This window comes from Mustela nivalis (genome assembly GCF_964662115.1).
Source record: "Mustela nivalis genome assembly, chromosome: 17".
NCBI classification, from domain to species: domain Eukaryota; kingdom Metazoa; phylum Chordata; class Mammalia; order Carnivora; family Mustelidae; genus Mustela; species Mustela nivalis.
Genome location: NC_139036.1, coordinates 51,486,774 through 51,513,370, shown reverse-complemented (window position 1 = coordinate 51,513,370; position 26,597 = coordinate 51,486,774). Strand labels below are relative to the sequence as shown.

Sequence of the window (26,597 nt, the reverse complement as noted above, 5' to 3'; positions counted from 1 at the left end):
AGAGTTAATTTAATTTGTACTTATATGAAATCTACGACTTTTGACATCTCCCTTCTTTCTCCAAGCATTTGTTTATTCAGCTTTATATTCTATTTATACTAATTGTGTGTATTTTTATTTTGTATAACTTTGAAAAAATTCTTGGTAATAAACATCTTGTAAGCCTCTACTAGTAATCTTTTTTTCTCCCCCAGTGAAACATAACTTTAACCTGGAAGAGTACAGCCTCTCTCAGTGCACACTGGAAAAGGTGGGTCAGCTTTTATGGTTTGTATCATTCCTATAAATTTCACATGAAAGTAATTATGCATATATTCTATTTATTTTAAGACAATATCCAACTTGTTCATTTCTTTTCTTTCTGCGTTGTCTCCTATTTAGGTATTCTTAGAGCTTTCTAAGGAGCAGGAGCTGGGAAATTTTGAAGAAGAAATTGATACAACCATGAGATTGGAACTCCTCTCTCCTGCAGATGACTTTTAAAAGCTCAAGCCTGTTAATACTTTGTGTCATATAAGCTTATATTCTATGTAATAATTGGCAGTATGTATAATTTTAAAAATCATTAACATCAACATCAGGGTATATTTTGTACATTTGGTTAACAAATGAATTCATGTCAGAATCATTCCTCCCCTTAAATTTAGGAATGATAGAAAATCTGTGATAAAGGCAATATAAAGTATTAATAAATTTTACCTGAAGACCAGGTAGCAGGTATCGTGGAAATAAAACCACAAACTTGGGAATTTTTTGAAGTATAACTTCAAACATGGCATTATCACTTTGAAAAATGACACTTACTAAGAAATTCCGTAGCAGAGCCATACGAGGGATCTGTTCAACAGCCAGAAGCTATAGGATTGCAGCATGCATTTGGGAAGCTTGGGTTTATGAGGTTGCTTTGAAACACAAGTAAAACCTAAGAGTCTTTCTCTGAAGTCTTTTCAGAAACTGTTTTGAAATTCAGAGCGAGGAGTGCATTGGACTCACCTCTGAACGAGCACGTGCATCGGATAAGCTTTCAAACATAACTTGTGGAAAGGAGGGACGTCACAGCAACATTCGTTCAGTTTTCTAAGATTTTGAATGCTACTTCATGATTGGGGGAGGCGAGTGCTGATTTCCCTCACCAACTCATCAGTAGTTTTCTGTGTACAGTTGACCTTTGCACAACACAGGGGTTAAGGGTGCCGAACCCTCTGTGTAGTCAGAAATCTGAGTATAACTTTCAAGTCCCCCCCAAACTTAACCACTAATAACCTACTGTTGACCAGAAGCCTTCCCCAAAACATAAATCATCAATTAGCACAGTTTGCATGTTATATGCATTATATGCCATATTCTTATAATAAGTCAGCCAGAGAAAAGATAATGTTATTAAGAAAATCATAAGGAAAAAATACATTTATTGTACTGTACACTAAAAAACGATATATAAGTGAACCTGTACAGTTAAATCCATGTGGTTCAAGGGTTAACTGTATTTACTGCCATTTTTAAATCACTTCTTTCTTATGTGTGTACATCATGTGTTTTTATATCTATACACACATAGGTATAAATCATTTCTATTACTAAATTTTTAAAAAAGTGTGTTTTACAAGTAATTTTATTTTTTTCCTTAAATTATAGCTATTTCATTTTAAATATCATGAGAAAAATTTTGAAGACCAAGCAGTATTTTTGATGCTTTTTTTTTTTTTTTGGGTGATATGTTATATAACTTAAAACACATTGTTATGCTCATTGAGGGATTTTTGTATAATGGAGAAAAACACAAAAATTGAATACAATTGAATAAAAGATCACCACACTTCCTCCATACCAAAAAAAAAAAAAAAAATCAGTTTCTTTTTTCTTTAGTATACTCTTTTACATAAGTGAAATCATTACAGTATATATAATTTCTTAACTATATATGCATACTTGCTGATGTAACATTGAAATTGTTTTAATTTACTTTCATACTTATGGTGAAGTTCCAGTGCTATATGTTTGTATTTTATTTTGTGTTAATTATTTGTATTTTTTGTTCACTTATTTTTGTGTTTTAATCATTTTCTTACCCATTTCTCACATAATTAAATATTTTACCTGCATATATTACATATCATAATTATATCTAGAACATTATGATAAATAATCAATAGCTTACTATTTATTCAGGATACTTTAGTGCCCCGTAAAAGCAAATTCCTATCATCATAAGAGTTGGGTTTAGATTATTTCTAAAATTCAAGCAATAAATTCTCCTGTCTTGCTCAAATGTCTGAGATCACAACATATATAACCATTTCACATAGTAAGATGGTGAAATCTTCGCCTATATTCATTATAAGTTACTAATGTTCTTAACTGTTGTAGAATTATGTTTACAAAGTACTGAATAACCAATAGGAGATGTATAAATATTTTAGAAGATTAAGTTAGACATGATTTGCTAAATCCATCATAATATGGGCGCTTTTGAAAACTTGGGTTTCTATTAAGAATATATTCAAGAGAAGATAAATAGGTATGAAAAGGGAAGGAGATGAGAATAAAACTAAAGAAAGGATTATATAGTTGTATCATCTCAAACTCTGTTGTAGACAGGTCCTGTGCTGGTTTGGTTCATTATTTTCCTACTATCCCCCTCCCAAAAGAAACAATAGATGCAAAGGTGGAAGAGAGAAGTCAGAGGATCTAGTCCCTCCTGTCCTCATTTTAGTTCCAGATCTCAGACAGTAGATGTAGCCCTCCAGGCGTATAACTTCTGCCCTCCTCCAGTTACACACATCTGCTTCTGGCCCCTCTAATGCTATGGACCCCAAAAATGTCCTACTCTTACCTCGTCCTTCTCACTCAGGCTCCAGCAAATCATCAGAATTATCATTTAAGTTGTTTGTTCCTAGTTTACGGCTCTACTGGTTTCTGCTCCACGTAAGCTGGTCTTAGCTGCAATTCTTTTTATTCCTTTGCGTAAAATGCATAAAATGATCTCTGCTTCCAGGTCCTTCTAATATTTGGTTTTGGACTCCAGTTCTTAACACAGAGCTCCTAAGACACTAAGGGTCTCTTGGGTGATAGAAGTAACTTTTGTTCTAATGAGGTGTTGCTGGTGGGCTCCAGGATCAACACTGGCCACCAGAAAAACCAAGCCATGATTGAAAGCTTGGTACTTCCACCCCATCCTCATTCTCCAGAAGTGGGAGAAGCATTGTAAATTGAGCTGCGAGTCAATCATGCTTATCTGATGAAACCTCCAAAAAATTCCAAAAGTACTGGGTTCAGAGAGTGACAAAGCTGGTAAACACATCAATGTGCTAGGAAGGTGGTGGGTGCATCCCAGTTCCAGGGTGACTGGGGCTCTATGCTTGGAACCCTTCCAGACCTTATCATATGTATCTCTTCATTTAGCTGTTCATCTGAATCCTTTATCATATTGTTTATATTAGGAACAAGTCAACATAAGTAAGGGTTCCCTTGAGGTGGTAACTGTTCCCTTGAGGAAGTAAGCTGTTATAACAAATTGTCAAACCCAAAGATGAGGTCATGGGAGCCCCACTTATAGCTGGAAGGTCAGAAGTAAAGGAGATGACATGGGGCTTCGTGATTGGCACCTGAAGCTGGGTCAGTGTTATGAGACAGGGCGAGTAACTGGTGGGATCTGATGCTAACTCCAGACAGATAGTGTCAGAACTAAACCAATTGTAGGACACTGAGATGGTTTTGGAGAATTGTTTGGTATGGGGGGAAAAAAAAAACCCACCACATTTGGTGGCCAGAAGTATGAGAACAAAGGAAAACACAAAGGACAAAAACAGTTTTTCCCAGACATTTGGTGTCAATGAAGTGGAATTTGCTAGAACAGTTCTGGCTCATGGAAACACATGGTTTGGGAACAGAAAGAATGGAGGGCTGGGATGCTGAGATGAGGCGCTCTTGGTCCCTGGATGGCTACCTAGTCCCTCATAGTATAAAAATGCAGCTGCTCTTTGATCAGTTACTAAGAGTAAAAGTTGCCAGTGGAATTAGAGATGAGAGTAGACCCAGCTCCTGAGGAGTGGCTCTTTGGATATGTAAGGAAATGCAAAATAATAAGCATGCTAAATGTATAATCTCTCAGTCATTGTTATCCAGAATGGCTAAAATAAGAGAGAGTTCTGAGTTGAACCTTGATGTGGGAACAAGTTAAAACTTGGGTCAGTCTGAGCTTTGACCACCAGCCTCAAAGCTGCTCAGAAAGGGAAAAATTATGCCAGGAAGGTACCTCTAATCACCCTTTGATCACCAAAGAAATAGTGTGGTGGATGAAGGACAAAACCAAAACAAACCAACCAACAAACTACTAAAACCAGGGGGTAGAGCGTGAAGGAGATGTCTCATTTTGTGGACCGAACTATCAGCTTCCTGAGGAATCTCTACCAAAATGGACTAAGAGAGTAACTAATCTGGGGTCTATGTCTTTGGTTTTGAATGTTTCAGAGTGGAAGAGCCTTTCTGGGGTGCAGCTGGATCCACATCCCACTAAAGAACGATCACAGATGGTTATATGTGATCCAGACACACAGAACGTTATTCCTGAGGGATTCCTGCTGAGCTGGATAAAGCCACCTTAAGGGTGTGCTCACCTGAGAAGGAGGACTGCCCATGTCCTCCTGTAATTGCCTAGTGGAGCACTTCAGATGAAGGAACTGATACACTTTGCAGGCAAGTCACAGGGGATTGGCTGTACAGGAGCTAGGATATTCCCTCCCTGAATATGCCCATTACCAGGCTGTGGTAAATGCTGTGATTAAAGGGGTCCCTGTTACATGGGTAACTTGTGTGACATCACTCTTGGAAAACTGAACAGTCTGGGAAGTTTTATCAGAGTTGCTGTCTTAGTTTCCCCATTTGGATCTCCCTGATACTGAAGTCACCAAAGTAATTAAAAAGAAAATGGCGGCCACCTGGGTGGCTCAGTGGGTTAAGCTTCTGACTTCATCTCAGGTCATGATCTCAGGGTCCTGGGATCGAGCCCTGCATTGGGCTCTCTGCTCAGTGGGGAGCCTCCTTCCCCTCTCTCTCTGCCTGCCTCTCTGCCTACTTGTGATCTCTGTCTGTCAAATAAATAAAATCTTAAAAAAAAAAAAAAAAAGAGAGAGAAAAAGAAAATGGTGGAGATAGACAGGTGTCAAGGACTCCACCCAGCAAAGAGGATATCTTTAGACGGTTATTGAAAAAGGGATGAATGTGGTTAGATGGTTATTGAAAAAGGGATGAATGTGGTAGACACGGATGGTGTTGAAACAAAGGTACTGATGCAACATTACGAAAGCGTGTATGGACCAGTGAGACTTCCCATGGGTCCCCCGACACCAGAAGGCTCCAAGCAGGTTCTCTCCACTTACCCCACTTTGGAGGAATTTAAAAAGCCAGAGGACAAAGGTTATGTGAGAAACACCACCCAGAATGGCCTGAGGTATAGATTAAGCAGATTAATCAAAGTAAATGTTGAGTAAATGTTGAGGGAGAGGCCAGGGTCTTCTGGCACAGCCTGGTAGGGACCTGATGCTGTAGGCACAAGTGTGGATAAATTGTCCAGGGAGAGGATGGAGAGGAGGAGAAACTTTTTGGGGGAGTCAATGCACTGAGATTTGAAACCTGTTAGTGATATCTTAATGGTGGCTTAATTTAGATCATGGAAGAAATGAAGATCAAAATGTTGATAGGATTAAGGTGAAAGTTTAGATAAAAATTAGGATTTTTGAGCAAACTTTATGTGAGGCGGTTGGTTTTCTTTTACCTGACTGTATTAATTGGGTGGATATTATGTCAGACTAGCAATTACTTCCCCTACCTTATATTGTAAATAGAAGACATGACAGTCCACCCTCCGGCCAGTCTTAATTGGACATGGATGGGGACCACTAGAATTTCTCAAGCCTACACAGGTACTTAACTTAAAACAATGCAGAATACCTGGTGGGCAGAGAGATTACCTCTTTAATTAATGACACATTAGAAGCTGGAGTGCTGGTGGCAATGACTTCTCTGTAGGAGAGCCCTGAATGGTCTGTACAAAAGTCTTACGGCTCATGGAGATTAACAGCAGACCACTGAGGCTTAAATAATGTCTCATCATTGAATACATCGGCAGTTTCAGACACTGTTTCAACCACCCACAAAAGATAACAGGTATCCAGTGATTTTTTTTCTTTCCCCAAACACTTTCTTCTGTATCTCAATCTCAGAAGAGACCCAACTGTAAACCACTTTCACGTGGAAGGTTCTCAGTTCACAGTTCCTGTGTGGTCACAGGTCATCTAAACTCACAGCTTACTGTCATAATTTGGTCAGAAAGAATTTGGGCCTGATACAGGTCTCCAAGGTAACCACATTGATGACATGGTAAAATTGGAAATGAAGAGAACGCTTGGGACGGATTTGAGTGGTGTGGTGACTCATAGAACCAATCAAGACTAGTTAATGAATCCAGAAAAGTCCAAGGAACTGCCCTAATGATAACATCGTTAGGAATGGCCTGGGCAGGAGCCCCCTGGGATATTCCTTGAGTGACTGTTTTTCCCTACTCCCAGGACCATAAGAAGCTCAGCATTTGGTTGCTTTATTTGGATGGGGGAATGCATACTCCTGGGAATATTGTTAGTTCCTTGAAAAAAAGCCATATTCGAGTGGGGACCTAAATAAAAGCATGACACATCTGAATGATAAAAAGTGATAGGTCTTGGGGCACCTGGGTGGCTCAGTGGGTTAAAGCCTGTGCCTTCTGCTCAGCAGGGAGCCTGCCTCCCCGTCTCTCTCTGCCTGCCTCTCTGTCTACTTGTGATCTCTGTCTGTTAAATAAATAAAATCTTTTTTTTTTTAAAAGAAAGTGATAGGCTTCCCAATGCCTTTGGACTCCTGTGATTCCAGATCTCAAGTCTGTGGTTTGCTCTGAAGCCTCAATATCAGATGGGTCTAGGAAAGATGACTGTCAGAGGTAAGGAAACTTAATTTTAAATCTTATTGGTTTAAATCTTAACATTTAAATTTGAATACTTGCCTGGGGTTAGTGGCTACCATATTGGATACTGCGTTTTTAAAGTTAAGTGGTATTTATGTCCTCATCCTGAAAAATAAGATTTCAAGGGAACTTAATTCTGATCACCTCTCCCTCCTCTCCCATACAATCGCTGCCTGATATTTTAGTCCCTATTGTGACTAATACCTTCCTTCCACCCAAACACAAATCAATCACCATTATATTGCACATCAGTATTTATTTAGTTTACCAATATATTTATTAGTTTTCAACAACCAACTACTTCCTTCTGGCTTTCATGCTTTTCTTCTTAAGGGGTATCTATCAGTTCTTCCAGAGATATCTGTAAAAGAGCAATCCCAGATTTTGTCTGAAGATGGGACTCTTTATTCTTACATACGAATTATGTTTTTGCTGTCTTACCAATCAGCCTTTGTCAAACCACCTAAAACTTAACTGACTAAGATGTCCATCAACAGATGAATGGATCAAGAAGATGTGGTATATATACACAATGGAATACTATGCAGCCATCAAAAGAAATGAAATCTTGCCATTTGCGACAACATGGATGGAACTAGAGCGTATCATGCTTAGCGAAATAAGTCAAACAGAGAAAGACAACTATCATATGATCTCTCTGATATGAGGAAGTGGTGATGCAACATGGGGGCTTAAGTGGGTAGGAGAAGAATCAATGAAACAAGATGGGATTGGGAGGGAGACAAACCATAAGTGACTCTTAATCTCACAAAACAAACTGAGGGTTGCTGGGGGGGGTTGGGAGAAGGGGGTGGGATTATGGACATTGGGGAGGTTATGTGCTTTGGTGAGTGCTGTGAAGTGTGTAAACCTGGTGATTCACAGACCTGTACCCCTGGGGATAAAAATATATGTTTATAAAAAATAAAAAATTAAAAAAAAATCACAATCTTATTTTAGCTCCTCCCCCCCCCCCCCGCCAATTTGATTTCTGGCATCTGGATATTCGTTTTGTTTGAATTTGATTTGAATTTTTGTTGTATTCTATTCATCCATTTTATGTCTTTGTTGAGGGAACAAATACAATAGCATCGTCCAGCAATTGGTAGAAATCTTGTGATTGTCTCTTAAAATTACACCATGTGCTATTTTGGCGCAAATGATCCATTAAAAGGGAACTGGCTCAGCATTTCCTCCAGCTTTTTAAGTTTTACACTAAGCAAACCAGGAAACTTGTGAAAGTACTCTAAGGGTGGGCTTAGAAGAGTAATAATTGTAACATTGTAAGCAGTATTTTTCAGAAATAGAATAGATTTTTATCTGATTTTTTAAAAAAGATTTTATTTATTTATTTGACAGAGAAAGATCACAAGTAGGCAGAGAGGCAGGCAGAGAGAGAGAGAGAGAAGGGAAAGCAGGCTCCCCACTGAGCCTGATTCGGGGCTCCATCCCAGGACCCTGAGATCATGACCTGAGCCGAAGGCAGTGGCTTAACCCACTGAGCCACTCAGGTGCCCCAGTCTTCGATTTTGTTTAACAAATTAATTTTGTTTTCATAGACAATCTTTTACAAAAAGGCTGAGCATCTGAGTTTCTTATATAATAGTAAATAATTTCTATGAAGGAAAAAGAGCTCCTGCAAGATTCTGGATATATGGATTTAATCAAATATGTAAAAAATACATAGCGGAAAGATTAGTAGCCAAAAACGTTGTGGACCGAGGCTTGGATTTCCTAATTGAGAAGAGAGATTCCCCAGGTTCCATTCAAGTCTGCTGTCCCGAGATTGGCATCTATCTACCATTGCTCACATCCTCCTTTTCACATAGTGCTGTGAGAGAGTCCCTCACTGTCAACAAAAGCCAAGGAGAAATTCAAGGTCAGTATTGCTTAGTTCTTTCAAACCCAGTGATCTGTGTGCAGCCTCTGCAAATCTAAGTATAGCTTGTAATGATGTACTTATAATCGGTGATAACGTTCAAAAAGACCCGGGCTTAATAGGTTTATGTAAAATAAAAAGAAGGGAGAAACTTGTACAGACCCCGTGACTTTATAAACTCAAAATTGGTGAATATAAATAAAAAGATTAAGTCATATTGAATTATACTTTAGGCAAGTTACCTTTTGTAAAAAGAATGAAATAGCAAACGTCACAAAATTCAATGGTACCTTCACTTTGCATATTGCTGTTTTTGTCACTGAGCTACTGAGCTGTTAGTGCTGACGCTGTGTCCTAAGCTTGAGTAACTCATGTTGTTTGGTAACTATGTTTTTTCTTTCTTGCTCATTTTAAGCATTTTCCAGGCTTTCACTAATTCATGACTTACCGGTTTCAGGAGCCATTGATTCTTTTATTGATCCACAAATGATTTTCATCAGTGATCAACAACTTTTGAAAATATCTTATACAGAGCAAACTTCACAGATTTTCCTTCTGTTCTCAGGAGTCCTTCCTACCAACCTCTGCATGACTCGGCAATTACTAACACGTCTAAGGAAAACTTCCATTCTTCCATTTCAAGACTCCCAACTGCATCCTCGGTTGCCAAGCACATCTGCTGGTGGGTTCTTAGAATTTGCTTTCCACTTGGCAGAAAAAAATCTTAACTCTCACGTAGTGAATTCTTTACTTTATGTTGTTGTATGTAATCATTCACTCAGCCCTCTCTTTCGCTTCCTTTTCTTTTCCCTTGGGACAAAGAAACTCTTCCTTCTCCTATGAAATACTCTCCTCTCATCCGGTTCTGACCCGGTCCCTTCTTTTCCTCTTCCCACCAAGGAAAAGCAACGGTCCATTCGTTACTTGATTTCTCCTGGATTTTTGGCATTTCCTTGTTTACTTTTCCCTTCTCAACATCATCTTTAAAAACAAAAACAAAAACAAAAACCTACCATCGACCCAAGCAACTCATTTTGGCAACCACCCAACCAGTGGCCTCTCTTTCATAACCAGGCTTCTAGAAAAAATACCTCACAATTTTTTTGTTTTTGTTTTTTGCCTCCCTATCTCACATTAGCACTGTACATCGACAGCCCAAAATATAGGCACTGAGCAACCTTCATGCCCAAGGCTCTGTGATAGGAACCGTAGTGAAGATCTCATGGTACTCCTCAGATGTTTATAGTCTATGGTGGGAGGGACGTGAGTATGATTAATTTAAGGTACGGTGAGGTACATACTACCGTAGCAGTACACAGTGCCATGGGAGTACCTGTGAGGAGCCTCCCACCCACAGGGTAGGAGGGCCGGGAAAACTCCTCTAGGACAAGTCAGACCTAAGACCTGAAGGACAAGTAAGAATTAGAAGGATAGTCACCAATTACTCCTTACACCTACTAGGTCTCCCAAAGATCATTTAGAAGGTCATTGTGGGAAGGCCAGTTCAGAGGAGGGGTTAATTCCAGGAGAGCAAACAGAGATAAATGAGAATATGATGCATTGGTTTAAAAAAAAAAAAAATGAAGGGTGCTAGGGTGGTGCAGTTGGTTAAGCGTCCAACTCTTGGTTTCAGTTCAAGTTCTGATCTCAAGGTGGTGAGATTGAGGCTTGCCCTGGGCTCCATGCTGGGTGTGGAGCCTGATTAAGAGTCTCTCTCCCTCTCCCTCTGCCCCTCCCCACTGCTTGCATGCTTGCCTTCTCTCTCTCTCTCTCTCTTAAAGTAAAATAAAAATAAAGTAAAATAATTCGAAAAGTCATGTTTAGGTACGCCTGGAGTTGGAGGAAGGGTTAAGGCAGAGGCAGGCTGGAGAGGAGCCGTGAGCAGATGATAAAAGTCTTGTGCACTTTTGCAAAGAAGCCAGGACCCTGTGAAGGCAGCAATTGGAGTGACATAACAAAAATTGTATGTTGGAGAGATTTATGTGGTGTGAAATGGATTACTTGCCAGTTTTAAGAGAGTAGATAGGAAAAAAGTAAGACAAAGGCAATTGATCTCAAATACCTAATAAATTTATTTTTTTTATTAATTTTTTTTTATTCCTTATAAACATATAATGTATTTTTATCCCCAGAGGTACAGGTCTGTGAATCGCCAGGTTTACGCACTTCACGACACTCACTATAGCGCATACCCTCCCCAATGTCCATAACCCCACCCCCTCTCCCCCTCTCCCCTGCAACCCTGTTTGTTTTGTGAGAACAAGAGGCACTTATGTCAAATACCTAATAAATTTACAGGAAAGAAGAATAGAAAGCCTAAAAGGGAAGCCATATTAGAATAAAACATTAGCTGGTAATTTCCCGAAAGTCCAAAACAAAACAAAACAAAAAACACAAGTTCTTTGATTGCCAGTGGCCACAGAATGCCATGCAGAACCCAAAACCCAAAACCAAAAACCAAAAACCAAAACCTCGGCACATTTTCATGAAATTTCATACATCTGCGACTAAGGAGAAGATCCTGAAATAACCCAGCAAGAACTATGAAAGACTTTAAGTTAATGAGAATCAGAGTCAGATAAGCACGCTTATCAGCAAAACTAGATGTAAGAAGGTAGTAACATAATTTTTTAAATAAATAATTGAAGATATTTTCAGTCGTGGTCAGAAACAAAAACATACAAAATCCAGAATGACCGGGTAAACAGAAATATAGGTAGAGAAGAAAAGCAGATCTCTTGGTCAGTTTACAAAGGACCAGAAATTATATTAAAATATGCTTGAAAGCACAGGTAACCTGAGAAATGTATGTTAAGTCATCAAGGTGATAGTATGTTTTTTTTCAGATTAGCAATTATTTAAAAATACCTATAATTTCCAGGTGGGTATGGGGGATGGGTGAAAGAAACAAAGGGGTTTAAAAGTGTATTTGCTGTGATGAGCACTGAGTGATAGATAGAATCATTGAATCGTTAGAATGTACACCTGAAACTAATATTATACTGTATGCTAATTACATTTTAATTAAAAACAAATCTATGATTTTCAGCTATGCCCAGGCTGTGGAAAGTGTAATCACTACCATTTATTGAGTTCCCACTCAGTGCTTGGTATTGGGCTAAATACTTCCTATGTGTTGTTTCCTTGAATCTTACCCCCCAATTTTTCAAATCCTAAAAGACCCTGTTGCGTAGTATCCTACCCTTTGTATCTCACAGGTGAGGGAATGAAGGCTCCTGGGTGTCACTTGCCCAGCATTGCATTGCTAGTAGGGAGTCCAGCTCAGGCTTCAAGGTCAAAGATGCTGGCAGACTTGTTCCATATAGGGTGGGATATGGACACAGAAATAGCAGGTCCCGGGGGAAAGAGACTGAGGCTGATCTTTTTCCCTTGTCAGAGTAAGGCAGATTCAAATATGTTTGTCAACATGTGAGAGTGATCACTAGTAGAATGAAAGACTAGGAAGTTCTCACCCACGGGCTTTCCACCAGAGAAGAGAAAAAGACAAGGGGAATCTTAACAAAAAAGGAACAGAGAAAAAGACATGACTAGTGTAGAGAGTTGGGGAAACCACAGGAAAGCACAAAGAGCAAGAGAGCAAGGACAAAACGGACCAAATAGAATTTGTTTCTTATATGTAAAAAAAAAAAAATAGAGAGAGAAATTTTTGGAGAATATTTGCCAAAACCCAACTTAGTCACACAGCTGGATCTGAGGAAGGACAAAAAACAAGAACAGCAAAGTTCTTGGAAAAGAGCAGATGTGCTCAGTCTGCTCTCTCTCTTCTTCACTCTCTCTCTCTCTCTCTCTCAAGCTGCTGGAGGGGCTTTACTCTTCTTTCCCTGCAAATTGGGTTTTTTCCCCTGCTTTTGGACATAGCGTTGAGGGCTGCACACAGGTCCACAAAGCTAAGTACCCTGTACAATAAGCAGGGAAAGAATTCAAAGGACTGTTTCACAGCACATGAAATCTGTAACGTATCGGCCCTGGGGAATATTGTTGCAAAACATATGAAGCAAAAAGCAGGGGAATTGTAAAATGTATGTATCTAAAGTGAAAATCATTGAGTGAACAGAGACACACACAAATGAGACACCATAGTATGTTATTTAAGCTACAGACGGAAGTTGGTCTGAGTACCAGGATCTGCTAGTCACCAGCTGTGTGAGTTTGGGCAAGTCTTTTAAACTCTCTGGGCTTCATTTATCTCATCCCATAAAATGGGGGTGATTTTAATAGCACCGAGCTGATAAGATTATTATGTAGATTAATTGTGCTGATATTTAAGTGTATCCTGCACATCCTAAGTGCCATTAGTCGTTGCTTAGGAATTATCTTCTGCATAAAATCAGTGTTCAACTGTCTTTTAAATCCCAACAGGATAATTTTTTTTTTTTAAGTTGCCAAGCAGATTCTGAAACTTACTTAGAAGAGTGAAGATGTATGGCTTCATCGAGGAAATGCTGAAAAGAGGATTAACGAGAGGGCCCTTGCTCTGTTGCAGTGGTAGGAGATTATAATGTGGCACACGAAAAGGAAGAAGCCCACATTTTGAAGAAAAATGATGGTGTCTGAAGGGCAGTGGGAGGTACATGCTTCCAGTTATGGAATGAATAAGTCACGAGGATGAAAGGGAAAGCAGAGGGAATACAGTCAGTGATACTATAATAGCTCTGTATGGACAGATGTTAGCTGCACTTAGAGTGAGCACAGCCTAACACACAAACTTGTTGAATCAGCAGTCTGAACACCTGAAATTAATGCAACGTCATGTGTCAGTGTGTCACATTAAGAAAGTCAATGTGTCAACTCTACTTCAATTCAACTCTACTTTCAAAGAAAAGAAAAAAGAAAAGAAAAAAAAGAAAAGAAAAAGAATAGAGTCTAGAAGCCAACTAGCATCAGAAGGCATACAAAATTCTGCTAGGAAAAAAGTTACTCAAAAGCTTTTCCTCAATTATCTTCTCTGTTTACAAAATGCTGGTGACGTTATTACATGGGATACTTTTGTATCTTCTGCATAAGAAAGCAGATATGCAGAAACGCTCAGGAGTTTTTTTTTTTTTTGTTTTTTTTTGTTTGAGCCTCAGGCCTTAATGAGTTTGATCTGCCTTTGTTTTGCTTGCTGAACAATTCCTGAACTCATAATTAACAAAAGCGCACACAGGATTGAATAAACGTTGAGAAGTGGGAAGTAGGGGAGGAAGATTCATGGGATGATTGTAGACGATGTGACACAGATGAATCTGGTCCGTTTAAGAACTACACGCACAACACATTGTTTCCCCTTCAGTTACATATTCAGAAAGCAATCACAGCGCAGAAGCAAGGAGCAGACTTACCTAGGGCAAGCAGAGAGAGAGTGGCCCTTTCTCATGGGTCTTCTTCAGCCCAAACCAAACTCCAGGAATTACAAGTTTTACAGTTGCCTTGTCTTCGACTTACATGAAATGCTCAAAGGAGATAGAGTGACAACTCTTATCTGTTACAAATATGTCTTGAAAAATATGGAAAACTGGACATACCCAAAGCCAGCAGTTGCTTATAGAGACAGTGGTTTGTTTGCTGGGATTTGTTACAGAAAGAACAAGCCCGTAGATCTTGGTGACTCTACACAATGTTGCTCAAAGGATACTCCTGCTTTGCACTCCAAGAGTGATGCACAGTTAGCTTGGATGGGATGTAACTGAAATGCAGATAAACGCAGACAGAGTTCATGGTTTTACCCTGAAAAAAATTACATGGCTTCATTGCCATATTTCTATACCTAGGTTTTAAGAACTCAAGGGGAGGGTTTTGAGTAATTTTCTGAACTGGTTTTGTATTTATACTATCATTTTTTGAAAAAAAATCTTTTCTTTTCTTTTTTTTTTTAACCTCTCTCTGCCCTGCTTTTCTCTGAACTGTCTCTTTACTTATGTTGTTTTAAAAAGACTGTCCCGGGGCCAACTCTCCCATTAGGACCGTGTATGCAAAAGCTAATTGAGAAAGACTAGATTCTCTTTGGTTTGATAGCTCCTAATGTTTTGGTAAGTCCAGCCAGCCATCTGCAGCTACAAACTCCCTGCTGAGTTGCTGGCCGAGATACAAAGAAAGGAAAAACAGCGAAGAAACCACCCTGTGATGTGAGCCCGGAGTTTTCTGGCAGCCTGGCTGAATGAGGACCATAATCCTTTTCGGAAATCATTCTAAAACGGAACTATTCGCAATAAACATGAAATTAAAAGCATGATGTAGTAGTGATCCAAAAGGAATGTGAATTCTTCTCCAGGACATGCAGAGACCTGTGGACGAACTATTTCTAGATTCTTGCTCCAGCTTTCCTGAGAGTAAGTTAAATCTCTAAAATTGTGGTTGTTTTGCATATAAAACCATAACTTATGACTTCAGATAAGGAATGCCAAACATTTGGATGGGGACTAGTAAATGCAGTAAATTATTAGTTGTTTTGATTTTCCAAATCATCCAAGTATGATGGCCACTTAGTTGAACTAAGTGTTGTGTTTTTTTTTTTTTTTTCCATTTTCACCCCATGACTAAAGCATAGTATATATTATCTAAAAGGGTATTGGGCGAATTGAAAGGAATATAACTTTATGTTGCCTCTTTGCAAGTTATGATGATAAGCTGTTTCCCAAGTGGTTAGAATTACATATTCTTTTTTGTTTGTTTTTACTTTTACTGCCAGAGGATTTGTAAGCACTGGGGGTAGGGAGCAGGAGGGTAGGAGGGGGGGCACATGATTTTCTGAGTTTTAAACTGTTTTAATTGGCTTGAGAATATTTTCATCAAGAAAATGTAGGACAATATTTTTATTGACCTTGTTCGTCATACTACGTCTTTGATCTAACTTGTTGTGCAATGTGTTTATTCTCTGAATATGAGGAAATCTATCAGGCGGGGCGTGACTGGCTTTTTATAGCCACATTATTATTTCTAGATCACACGACTTACTATTCAGAGGAATTTAAGATAGTTAGATGTTTTGTGCTCCTCTGGTGAATAGTAATTCCCGCCCACCCCCCACCCCATATTTACATCAGGATGTGTAGTGGGAAAAAAAAAATCAGTCCTAACAAACAGAAGTAAATAACCATAATTGTGACTGATCATGTTAATTCTGTTGTCATTAGTAATTCTTTCTGGCACATGCATTTCTCCACAGGAAGAAAGGAGAGCAACATATTTAACCCCCTCAGATACCATGGTTTACTAGGGCACTGATTTCTTAATTGGTAATGGTGCAGTTTTGTTTGAGTTGGGGTCTCCAGGCCATCACCGTCTGCTCTGTTAACACCATCATCAGGAACTCAACAATGAACCTTTGTTCATTTCTGGACAATTTTTGTTCTACAAGGGGGCACCTTGTAAAGGCAACTCTACACCCTAAAGCCCTCGTCCTTGTCTTCTTGTCTGTCTTCATGCTTTCTTTTGTGCTCCTTGTGTTAATTTTCTGTTGTGGCTGCAACAGAGGACCTTGAACTTTATGGCTGAAAACAAAGCAGATTTATCGTCTTACTGTTGGGGACGGGAGAAGTGTGATGTGAGTCTCACTGGATGAAAACCAACGTGCTGGCAGGGCTGCATTGCTTTCTGGAGGATGTGAGGGAGAATTCTGTTTTCTTGTCTTCTACGGTTTGCAGAGGCTGCTGGCGTTCCTCAGCTCCTGCCTACCTTCCTCCATCTTCAAAGCCAGCAATGGCTTGAGTCCTTTTAACAACATCTGCACTATCTTTTTTACTTCTCTTTTCCACTTTTCAGGACCCTTGTGATTATGTTGGGTCTCCCTAGATAACCCAGGACAACCTCCCTGACTTAGTTGATGAGCAACCTTACTCCCATCTGCTTCCTTAATTCTTAATACATCATGTAATGTGATACAGTCACAAGTTCCAGGATTAGAACGGGACCATTCTTCTGCCTGCCTTATTCCTCTTCAATTATTCCTTACCTTTCAGAACGAAATGGCAGATGCACAATATTCTCTGCCTTGACTAGGTGACCTTCCCATTTGAGCCACCTCCTGAATACCAGTAGGAACCAGCATATTCATGGCTTTGCTCTGGCCCCATGGATAAGCTCAGCATTAGGCCATGAATGTAGTAGCCAGAAACAACCTTATTAGTAATAGGATGGAAGAGACAATAGCAGTTCTATAGTTTCCATCTCTCTTCAATATGGCACCAAAGAAGGACGCCATGACCCCCAAAACCCAAGTCTTATTGACCAATTGACTTGTGCTCCAAGCTTTGCACTGAAGCTCAAGCCGTTATGCTTGGAACACTTCCTGGATCAATTTCCCTCCTACAAGGTTGGGTTCTGTTAACTAAGATTACACCTTCTGTTTTCTTTATCAACTAGGATAACTCATGGGTATTTGTGTTTTATAAGTCTCAGAGTAGTTTTATTATTCTTCCTGATGGTAAAATATTGAGATAGATTTCTTGTAATTCAATTATGGAGCTCATTCAGGAAGATACACTAGTAATTCTTGGACTGCACTAAGATGACCATATAAACAATTACATCATGCTACCACTCCCAGACTGAGGGTTATATCTGAAATTGGCTGCCTTCACTAGGTTTGAAAGAGACCATTTAATGGCTATAAGACATAGAAGACAGCTATGTCCTGAACTGTTGTTGTTATATAGGTTCTCTATACATAATGTCTTCTGCTGATGACTTGGCCTACTTATTGGAAACTGACAGTCTGGCTGATTGGTAGACTTGTGTGTAAGCCTAAAGGGTAGCACTCTCTCCCTGTGAGCTTAAGCCCTTACATGGATTATCCCCAAGGCCAAGGTTGAATCCATAAATAGGAGGCAATGGATGACTCTTCCACTGACAACAGCAGAACACCCTGGGGGTCTGCAAATCATCAGGCCTCAATTGCCTCCAGTGATATACTATTAGAGTGAGGTTTTGTTCAAGGAACTCCAAATACAAATTTATCTGATTCATGTGTTCATTGTTTGCTCACTCTTTCCTCATATGCATGCAGGAGTAACAGACATCATGAATCTGAACATTATTTTAGGTGCTCTTTTCTACTGGCAATAAAATGGGGCCTGCTACTTCGCAAGAATCAAAGTTGTCCGTAATGACACCACACATACCCCTTTACCTAACAGACCTTACCACAATAACTATATTTTTCTGCCCATATTTTTCCAACGAAGAGCGCCTTCACACCACTGGGTCCAACTCTGGCAAGTTCTCAGAATCTGGACAGCTTGAGAAGGCACAGAACTTCAAAAGTTCTTTCTATTTTACCTCTTTCACTTTTTTTTTTTTTGAGAAAATCCAACATGGCTGTAAGGTGAAGAAAAAATTGGTTAAGCTCTTTTTATTCTTGGCATATTACACTCTTTTCCATTCTACTTCTTACATCCCACCCACACATCCCCTAAGGTTTGATATTTTCCCTCCACATCTTTGCAAATACCCTTTTCAGTGGATGCACCTTGTCTTTCTGCCCACACCTAGATGAGGTGCTTGCCCAGGTATGGAAGCTGCAAGGGTGGTTCTCTTTACACCCATCATGGACTTGTCTTTCTTGAGAATTCAGTTCATCAGTGTCTCCTCGCATATATTGCTTTTTGTTTGTGTCGTGGGAAATGTGGTTTTAATTTTGTTGGGTTATTGTTGTTTCTTACCATTGGTGTAAAGATGTTGCACATTTTTCTATATCTCAGCTGTGGGCTTGAACAGAACAACGATATTGTATTCAAGCAGATTCTCATTACCTCCTTGATACTCTGTAAGGTGGAACTAGATGCCATCCTTCTGCTATGGCCTTTAGCCCTACAGGTCATTTCAAGTGAGAGACTATTGTGTGGTTTTCAGGGATTTCATCATAATTTTAGATTCAATTAATTTTCTCAATCTTCAATTAATATGCCTATTTTGGACAGGGGAGTCGGAAAACTTTTTTGTGCACATTTCTTAATTTGAGGCAACATTTAATAATTTGGCTGATATCTTGTGGGGGAGTATCTGTGGTTTGGATTTAAATCATATTCTAGTTTTATTGCAAATATATATTTCTTCTATGCCTTCTCAGACAATTCTTTGTATTTGTCCCTTTGGGTAGATTTTTCAAAGGAAATTGGGCAAATCACTTTTTCACTTCCACTTTGAAGATATCAGGCTGATTTTTGTTCCATTATAAACTGTTTACTCATTCCTTCCTGAGCAACCCCACCTCTACCCTTGCAACTTAATTCTAACTTTTCCCTCTGTCCTTTAATTTAAAAAATACCATTCATTTTTTGTCATTGTATTTGGTACTTGGCAAGCCTTTTTAGGAAATATGCGTCTTCCCACTAACTTGAAAAATTAATTTCCATTGGGTTTTTACAAGGTACTTTCTTCAATATATTTTTCTCCTGTTTTTTTTTCTTCTTTTGGGGTATCTCTTTACCAAATACTTTACTTTTGATCTTACTTTTTTTTCTACTTCATGTATTTTTAATCATGTTTTTAAATGAGTTTTAACTTTCATTGAAAATCTGGCAAGATTACAAAATTTTTCTCTGTAGCATAGATCTTATATTCTTTACTGACTTCAGTGGGATTTTTAAGTATGTAATTTGCTTTTCATTTTTTCTTTCTTCTTGAATTTTAGTCATTAAATGGAAGATTTGAAAACTTTTCTTCTGTTTATTGTAATAAAGTTTTCTTTGGAAAGATCATATCTTTTCTCTGCCTCTTGAGAGTAATCAATCTTTCCTTATGATCTAGCATTTGGGGGCTCCTGGTAATGATTGGATGGACCAAGTAGTCTGAGTGGATCCCTCCTTGAGCTTCTTTGGATGCTGGTAGAGTCTCTGATCTTGCCCTAAATGGTGGATTGATCCACACAATCCTTAGACAAATTTCAACAACAACATTGGCACAGTGGTTAAGAGTGAGGTCTCTAGAACTTGGTCATCTAAGTTAAATCTCTGATTCTGCCACCATTAGCTGTTTGGCGAGTCTCTTAGCCTCTGTGTGCCTCATATCCCTCATCTTTTAAATGGGGAGAATAGTAGGATCTATCCCAAAGATTTATTATGAGGATTCAACTAATTGATTTGTTAGTTAACTTGTGCTTTCTTTTGTATGTTTTTAGCCTTCTGGCTCCCTTTCCTACACATGGAATTGGAAACAGCTGTTACGATGTTTCTTTTTGGTTTGATTGCACAATGCTTCCCATTTCAGACCATCACATTTACTTCCTTTACTTTTTTATTTTAAAATAAACAGGTCAGAATGATCAAGAGGCACTTAAGTGTGGGTCAGCAAACATGGGCTCTCCTCTGCAAGAATTTTCTGAAGAAATGGAGGAGGAAGAGAGAGACCTTGTTGGTATGGTTCAGAGTCTACATCGTCTCATATTTAGGAAAGAAAAATGTTTTTGGAGGGGGCACTGCAAATAGTTTATCTTCATTATTTAATGTTTCATATATATTCTATTGTTAACTAACAGGCTGGAAATTTTTTTCAAATTCTGGACTTTGCTATTACTTCAAATGAGAGTCCTTTAAGTATATTATTATTATTTGTCTGACTAGAGACATTCTTTAAATAATCAATATTCAGAAATTCCCTGAAAAATAAATCCATATCTTTGTATTGCAGAAATAATAATTCTTAACATATGAACTCCTTTGAAATTCACGAAGGTATAGTTACAAAAGTTCAGGGTCAAAGTCAAAGAAAGACACAAATTTAATCCAGAATTAATCCAGCAAATAAACCAAAATTAAAACAAACAAACAAACAAAAATTCAAAAGACAAATTGTAGCCCTTCTACACATTTGTGCTAAGGATACAGACAGTATCAGTTTGAAAGAAGTAATGGAAATATAAACAAACAGAAGAAGAAAATGACATTTTGAACTTTTGCTTCTATTAAGACAGTACTATTTTCTTCTGATAAGAATGATCAGATGTACTTTGTGTAGAAAAGTAAGTAAATTGAGAAAAATACATTTAAAAAGTTAAAATCACTTATAAAATGCCCATAGTTCAAATAGTTGGGTATTAACATTGGATCTTATGAACATTGTGTGTGTGTGTTCTTTCAACAAATATATATTGAATGCTTGGATTAACAATAAATAAAGCATACAAAAATCAAGCATGGAGTAAAGATCATAAAATATAAATATAAAAGTTGAATTCTATGTTATATAGATGTGTTACTTCCAACTTTTTAACTGTTTTTAATATAAGTATCACAACTGTCAATTGATCTATCTAGATAGAGAACAACACACATCATAAGATCAGATGGTAAACAAGATATTTTAAAGTCCCTGTGTTTAAAATCAAAAGTATGTAATAGGGTCTTTTCTTAACACCAGAATTTAAATGCATTCTGTTGCATTTCCAATTTCAGAATGTTGTCACAACGACAAAGACTTTTTTTTTTAAGATTTTATTTATTTATTTGACAGAGAGAGATCACAATAGGCAGAGAGGCAGGCAGAGGAGAGGAGGAAGCAGGCCCCCTGCTGAGCAGAGAGCCCGATGCAATGCGGGACTCCATCCCAGGACCCTGAGATCATGACCTGAGCCAAAGGCAGCGGCTTTAACCCACTGAGCTGCCCAGGCGCCCCTGACAAAGACTTTTTAAAAATTCTTTTTATGAGCAGTGTTTTGGGACAGTCTTTTTTCACATGTACAGCATCAGCCAATAAAAATAGGACCTTACTTCTGTTTTTGAGAGCTGGAAACCAATTTCATGACATCTAACACTTCTCAATCCATCGACACACAGGTGTCAGCAGGACTGTAAACTACTGAGTCATTCCTGAAGCAATCTAGCCTCTAACGCTCACATTAAAGGATGATAAACTTAGACTCTCAATTATAATTGGAATCAGTGCCACAGCTCTCTTTTGATGGACAATGCGTGTATTTCAAAATATGCTAATCAAAGGTCAAAAGAAAACAGAAACACTTGGAAACTGGGAGAGAGGAAAAAATGGTCCATGCGACGTAACAAAACTACAGGTTTGAAGTTCTTATGGATGATTTCTCTGTGGATGAGCAGCTCTTGATTGGTTTCATTTTTCTCTCATTGCTGTGTAGGAATGGTTTTTCTCATTTCTTCTAGTATTGTTTGCATACCGACTTTCCTCCAATTTACATCAAGTTAATGACTTTCCTCAATTGCCTGCAATGAATCTGGGACGTGTAGATAACTTTAATGACTCTAATTATGTGATTGCATTTGCCCCTGAATCCAAAACAACCCAGGAGATCATGGAAAAAGTGGCTTCAGCCCCATTCATGAAAGGTATGTTCTCTAGCAGTTCTTGACGTTTTCCTGATTTGCAAAACATACACATTTGTTTTGGGATTTTGTATTATCCTCATTATCATCCGTATCAAAATGAGACAGTCTGGTATTATTCAAATGTATGTTATTGAGAAGATTTGGAAATATTGGACAGCACTAGAGCATAGTTTTTAATTCTCTTCAAATACATAAAAAACTAAGAGGGAAATTAGACAGTAAAACCAAGAAGTCAGCAGTAGCTACCAACAAAACTAGATAGTAGGGTGTTTCTCCAAACCCCACAATATAAGCGGGGGGCAGGAATCACCAACAGCCTCTAAGCCTGCATGACATCTCTTTGGGGTGTTGGGAGAACAAAGGGGAGCAGTGGGGTATCTGATGGAGCTGGAAAGAGCCCCCTGAGAGGAAACCAGTACCCCTTGCAAAGCCGAGTAGGCCAATCTGTGAACAACTGAAACAATTTTCAGCCACTATCCTGGTAGGGTAGTATTAGGCAGTTATCCCAAAGCTGTTACATATGGAAAGTGGGATATACAAAATAGGTAATTATGAAATAGTCTCTTTCTCCCACCCCTCTGTCTTGCAAACCCAGGAATCTCAGTCCTGGAGGAAAGGAGATGCAGAGGTCTGGGACAGGAAATTTACAGGGTAAAGAATATTGTCAGGGCACCAGGGTGGTGCAGTGGGTTGAGTGTCAGACTCTTGGTTTGGGTTCAGATCATGATCTCAGGATCTAAATCATGAGACTGAGCCCACATCAGGCTCTGTGCTCACCACAGAGTCTGCTTGAGACTTTTGTTCCCTCTGTCGCTCCCCCACAATCGAGCACATGCACCCCCTCTCTCAAATATTGTCATTCCAGATTGCTAGGAAGCCAGTGATAATGAACAGGATCTGTTAAAGGATCTCAATTTGAGGAGACTCCCACTGGTCTAGTTGGCATACTTTGAGCTTCAAGAAGAATAGTAGGTGTGATGATATGAAACTCATCCAAGGTATACATAAAATCCAGGCTTCCACAACGTATTAAAAAAAAATGCTTTTAGAATATGGTACAGAATCAGTTCTTCTTATGAAAATTTGTATATGAAGAGAAGATACCCATTATTTATCCTATATAAACTATATTAGTGGATAATCAAACAGATGCTGGAAAGTACTATTTTATAAATGTTTCCACTAAAACATAAAAAACAAATGATGGCAATATAATATCACCATTTTAAAACTCCCACTGAATCAATGGATCTAGGCACTGAGTATCCATGGATGCTAATAATATCTCTAAATACCAGATTATCAGAAATCCTGACACTCTGATGAAAGAACATACCACCACCTCTAATCACCAAAGGGATTTGACCAGAGTCTGATTAAGCCTCTGGATGCAGCTGCCAGATTGCAGGAGATGCAGAGAATTAGAAGCATATCATATTGCACTGGAAGTACGCATCCATCAGAATCCGGGCTGCAGGGAATTACATGGGCTAAGTAGCCTGGGTTTGGTCAGTAACAGTTATTAATTCTGTTGTATCTTTTATGTATCTTGAGATGCTATCTTGAGAAAGCATTCTCTAAACTTAATGATTTTATGTTGTCTTCAGAGGTTTGGCCACATTGACACCATGGTCACGTGAAAATGCATCTTATAATTATATGATGTATTTCAACTTTGGATAGGTCTGTGTATTGCTGTGTATTGCTAGGGGCATTCCTGGTGTAATAGTGGTATTGATATTATCCCAAATTCAATGCTTTAAATCATTGGTTTCAAGTTTATTTGGAAAGACATGTTATATTTGTGATAAGAGTGATTGCCCCATAGCTCTGATTTTATCCAGAATTTTAGACACTCTGCCACAGTATGGGTCTCTTATTTAGGATCAGCCCTGCCTTTAGTGAATAAAGAGGTTTAACATTAAATAACTGTAACATAATTGAATATGGTCTGCTGTCATTGGACCACAAGCTACTTCTTTCTTTCACGTTCCAGGAAGAAGAATCATGGGGTGGCCAGATGAGAAAAGCATGGATGATTTGGATTTAAACTACTCTATAGATGCAGTAAAAGTCATCTTTAATAATACATTCTCATATCATCTGAAGTTTGTCTGGAGTGGGAGAATCCCCAAGATGAAGGAACACAGAGACCATTCAGGTAATTTTCCTACTAGAAGGATTTTTGGTTTTTGGTTTTTGTTTTTTTTGCTATTATGTCATTAGCCGCTAGAAGACACATGCCATCTCTGAAGCCTACACAACCATATGCTGGATGTTCTCTTAATTTCTGAATATAAATGTGATTTATTCTTATTTAAATAAAGCCTGTGTTCTTAAGTATATTGTTTTATTAAGAAATAATATTTGCTATTATTCCTATGCTACCGCTAAATATAACTTGAAGGAAAGATTCTTGCTCATTGATTCTCAGACATTTAAAAAAAAAAATGTAGTACTGGGATGCCTGGGTGGCTCATTTGGTTAAAGCCTCTGCCTTCGGCTCAGGTCATGATCTCAGGGTCCTGGGATCGAGCCCCACATTGAGCTCTCTGCTCAGCAAGGAGCCTGCTTCCCCATCTCTCTCTGCCTGCCTCTCTGCCTACTTGTGATCTCTATCTCTATCAAATAAATAAATAAAATCTTTTTAAAAAATGAAGAAAAATTTTAAAATGTAGTGCTTTCATGGCAAAAACAACAGAAGAGCAAAGCTCAAAAAAAGCATTCTTGGCTAACTGAGAGAATGATAAGATTGAATGCAAATTATTGATAACTGGTCTTAAAAACATTAATAAAGCAATTCTGGTGTATTCTTCTTGGGTATGTTCTTCCAAACTCACTGGAGAAGTCCTACCATACACTGTATTATTGTGGGTTTGTAGTGTCTTTTGGAACATTTGAAGTTTTGATTTTTCCTATAACCAAGATCATCCCATCCCATCATAAATGGTTGTGTTCTTCTTTTACTGTAGCTCATTGTCAAGTAATGGATGAAAAAATCACATGTGAAGGTTCCATGTTCTGGAAGAAAGGTTTTATAGCTTTTCAAGCTGCCATTAATGCTGCTATTATAGAAGTGAGTACTGAGTTAAAGAAAAGTAACTGCATTATATATTGCATTTTGATGCACGATGCTATAATGGATTGCCCTACCTTAGCATTTACTTAATTGAGTCACTGAATTTATTTGGCACAATACAGAGAACAACTGCTATAGGTAAGCCATTATGCTAAGCACTGAGGTTCAAGAAATCAGTAGAACACAGGTACTTTTCTCCAGGGATCCTGCATATTGAGGGGACAAATATATGGACATGAAGTCACATTAAAAGTTTAGGTTCTATCATGGAATTACACATGCTGTGCAAGGCAAACAATAAAGCAGAACATACTCTAATGAGAAATATCAGGGAAGATGACTAACGGAAGTGACATTTCAGTTGCACCTTCAAGCACGAGTTAAATTTTTTGCAGGGAAGATGGTAAATAAGAAAGGTCTAAGGAATCAATGAAACAAGATGGGATTGGGAGGGAGACAAACCATAAGTGACTCTTAATCTCATAAAACAAACTGAGGGTTGCTGGGGGGAGGGGGTTTGGGAGAAGGGGTGGGATTATGGGCATTGGGGAGGGTATGTGCTTTGGTGAGTGCTGTGAAGTGTGTAAACCTGGTGATTCACAGACCTGTACCCCTGGGGATAAAAACATATGTTTATAAAAAATAAAAAATTATAAAAAAAAAAAAAAAGAAAGGTCTAAGGAGTCAGCCAGAACTTGAAGTGTTTCAGGAACTACAAGGGGCCATATAGATTTATATGAACATATATATTTAAGTGTGGAATGCCCATAATTTGTTATAACTGAGAGAAAATACATGAGGTATAATACATGGTGGAATAACAATGTGTTCCTTGATACCTTCCCTTAGATCACAACAAACCATTCAGTGATGGAAGAGCTGATGTCAATCACTGGTATAAACATGAAGATATTACCTTTTGTTGCCCAAGCAGGAGTTGCAACTGATTTTTTCATATTCTTCTGCATTATTTCTTTTTCCACATTCATTTACTATGTATCAGTCAATGTTACACAAGAAAGACAATACATTAAGTCATTGATGATGATGATGGGCCTTCGAGAGTCATCCTTCTGGTAAGTTACATGGCCACAATCTATCATGCAACATAGATAAACACAACAAGCTAGCTGGTTGGACTCCCTAAGCCTATGAAGTATGATACTTAAACTTGATTCTTTCCTAAAGAAGTACATTGTAAATGAATGGAATAGATTCAATTAAGCATGGTAAATAAAGCTTTTCAAACCTCTCTAAATTAAAGGAAGCCTGATCCCAGAGGTGTCTACTGATACCCAAGTCATTAAGAAATAAAAATGATGACTCTTAGTCACTAATTGCTAGACATGAGTA

General features: G+C 38.4%; 2 protein-coding genes across 3 annotated transcripts in view; both read left to right on the top strand.

Moving 5' to 3' along the window:
- Window positions 1-734, top strand: part of ABCA6 (ATP binding cassette subfamily A member 6) — a 59,094-nt gene extending 58,360 nt beyond the window's left edge. For both annotated transcript variants that reach the window (XM_082708306.1, XM_082708307.1), the window contains 2 exons: window positions 195-250; window positions 382-734. In XM_082708306.1, the coding sequence (XP_082564432.1) occupies window positions 195-250; window positions 382-483 (158 nt within the window). In that variant the 3' untranslated portion in view covers window positions 484-734. The remainder of the gene's footprint in view (window positions 1-194; window positions 251-381) is intronic.
- A 19,389-nt stretch (window positions 735-20,123) lies between these two features.
- Window positions 20,124-26,597, top strand: part of ABCA9 (ATP binding cassette subfamily A member 9) — a 60,265-nt gene continuing 53,791 nt past the window's right edge. The window contains exons 1-5 of the mRNA XM_082708312.1: window positions 20,124-20,225; window positions 21,958-22,165; window positions 24,162-24,326; window positions 25,138-25,241; window positions 26,094-26,320. Of these exons, the coding sequence (XP_082564438.1) occupies window positions 20,130-20,225; window positions 21,958-22,165; window positions 24,162-24,326; window positions 25,138-25,241; window positions 26,094-26,320 (800 nt within the window). The 5' untranslated portion in view covers window positions 20,124-20,129. The remainder of the gene's footprint in view (window positions 20,226-21,957; window positions 22,166-24,161; window positions 24,327-25,137; window positions 25,242-26,093; window positions 26,321-26,597) is intronic.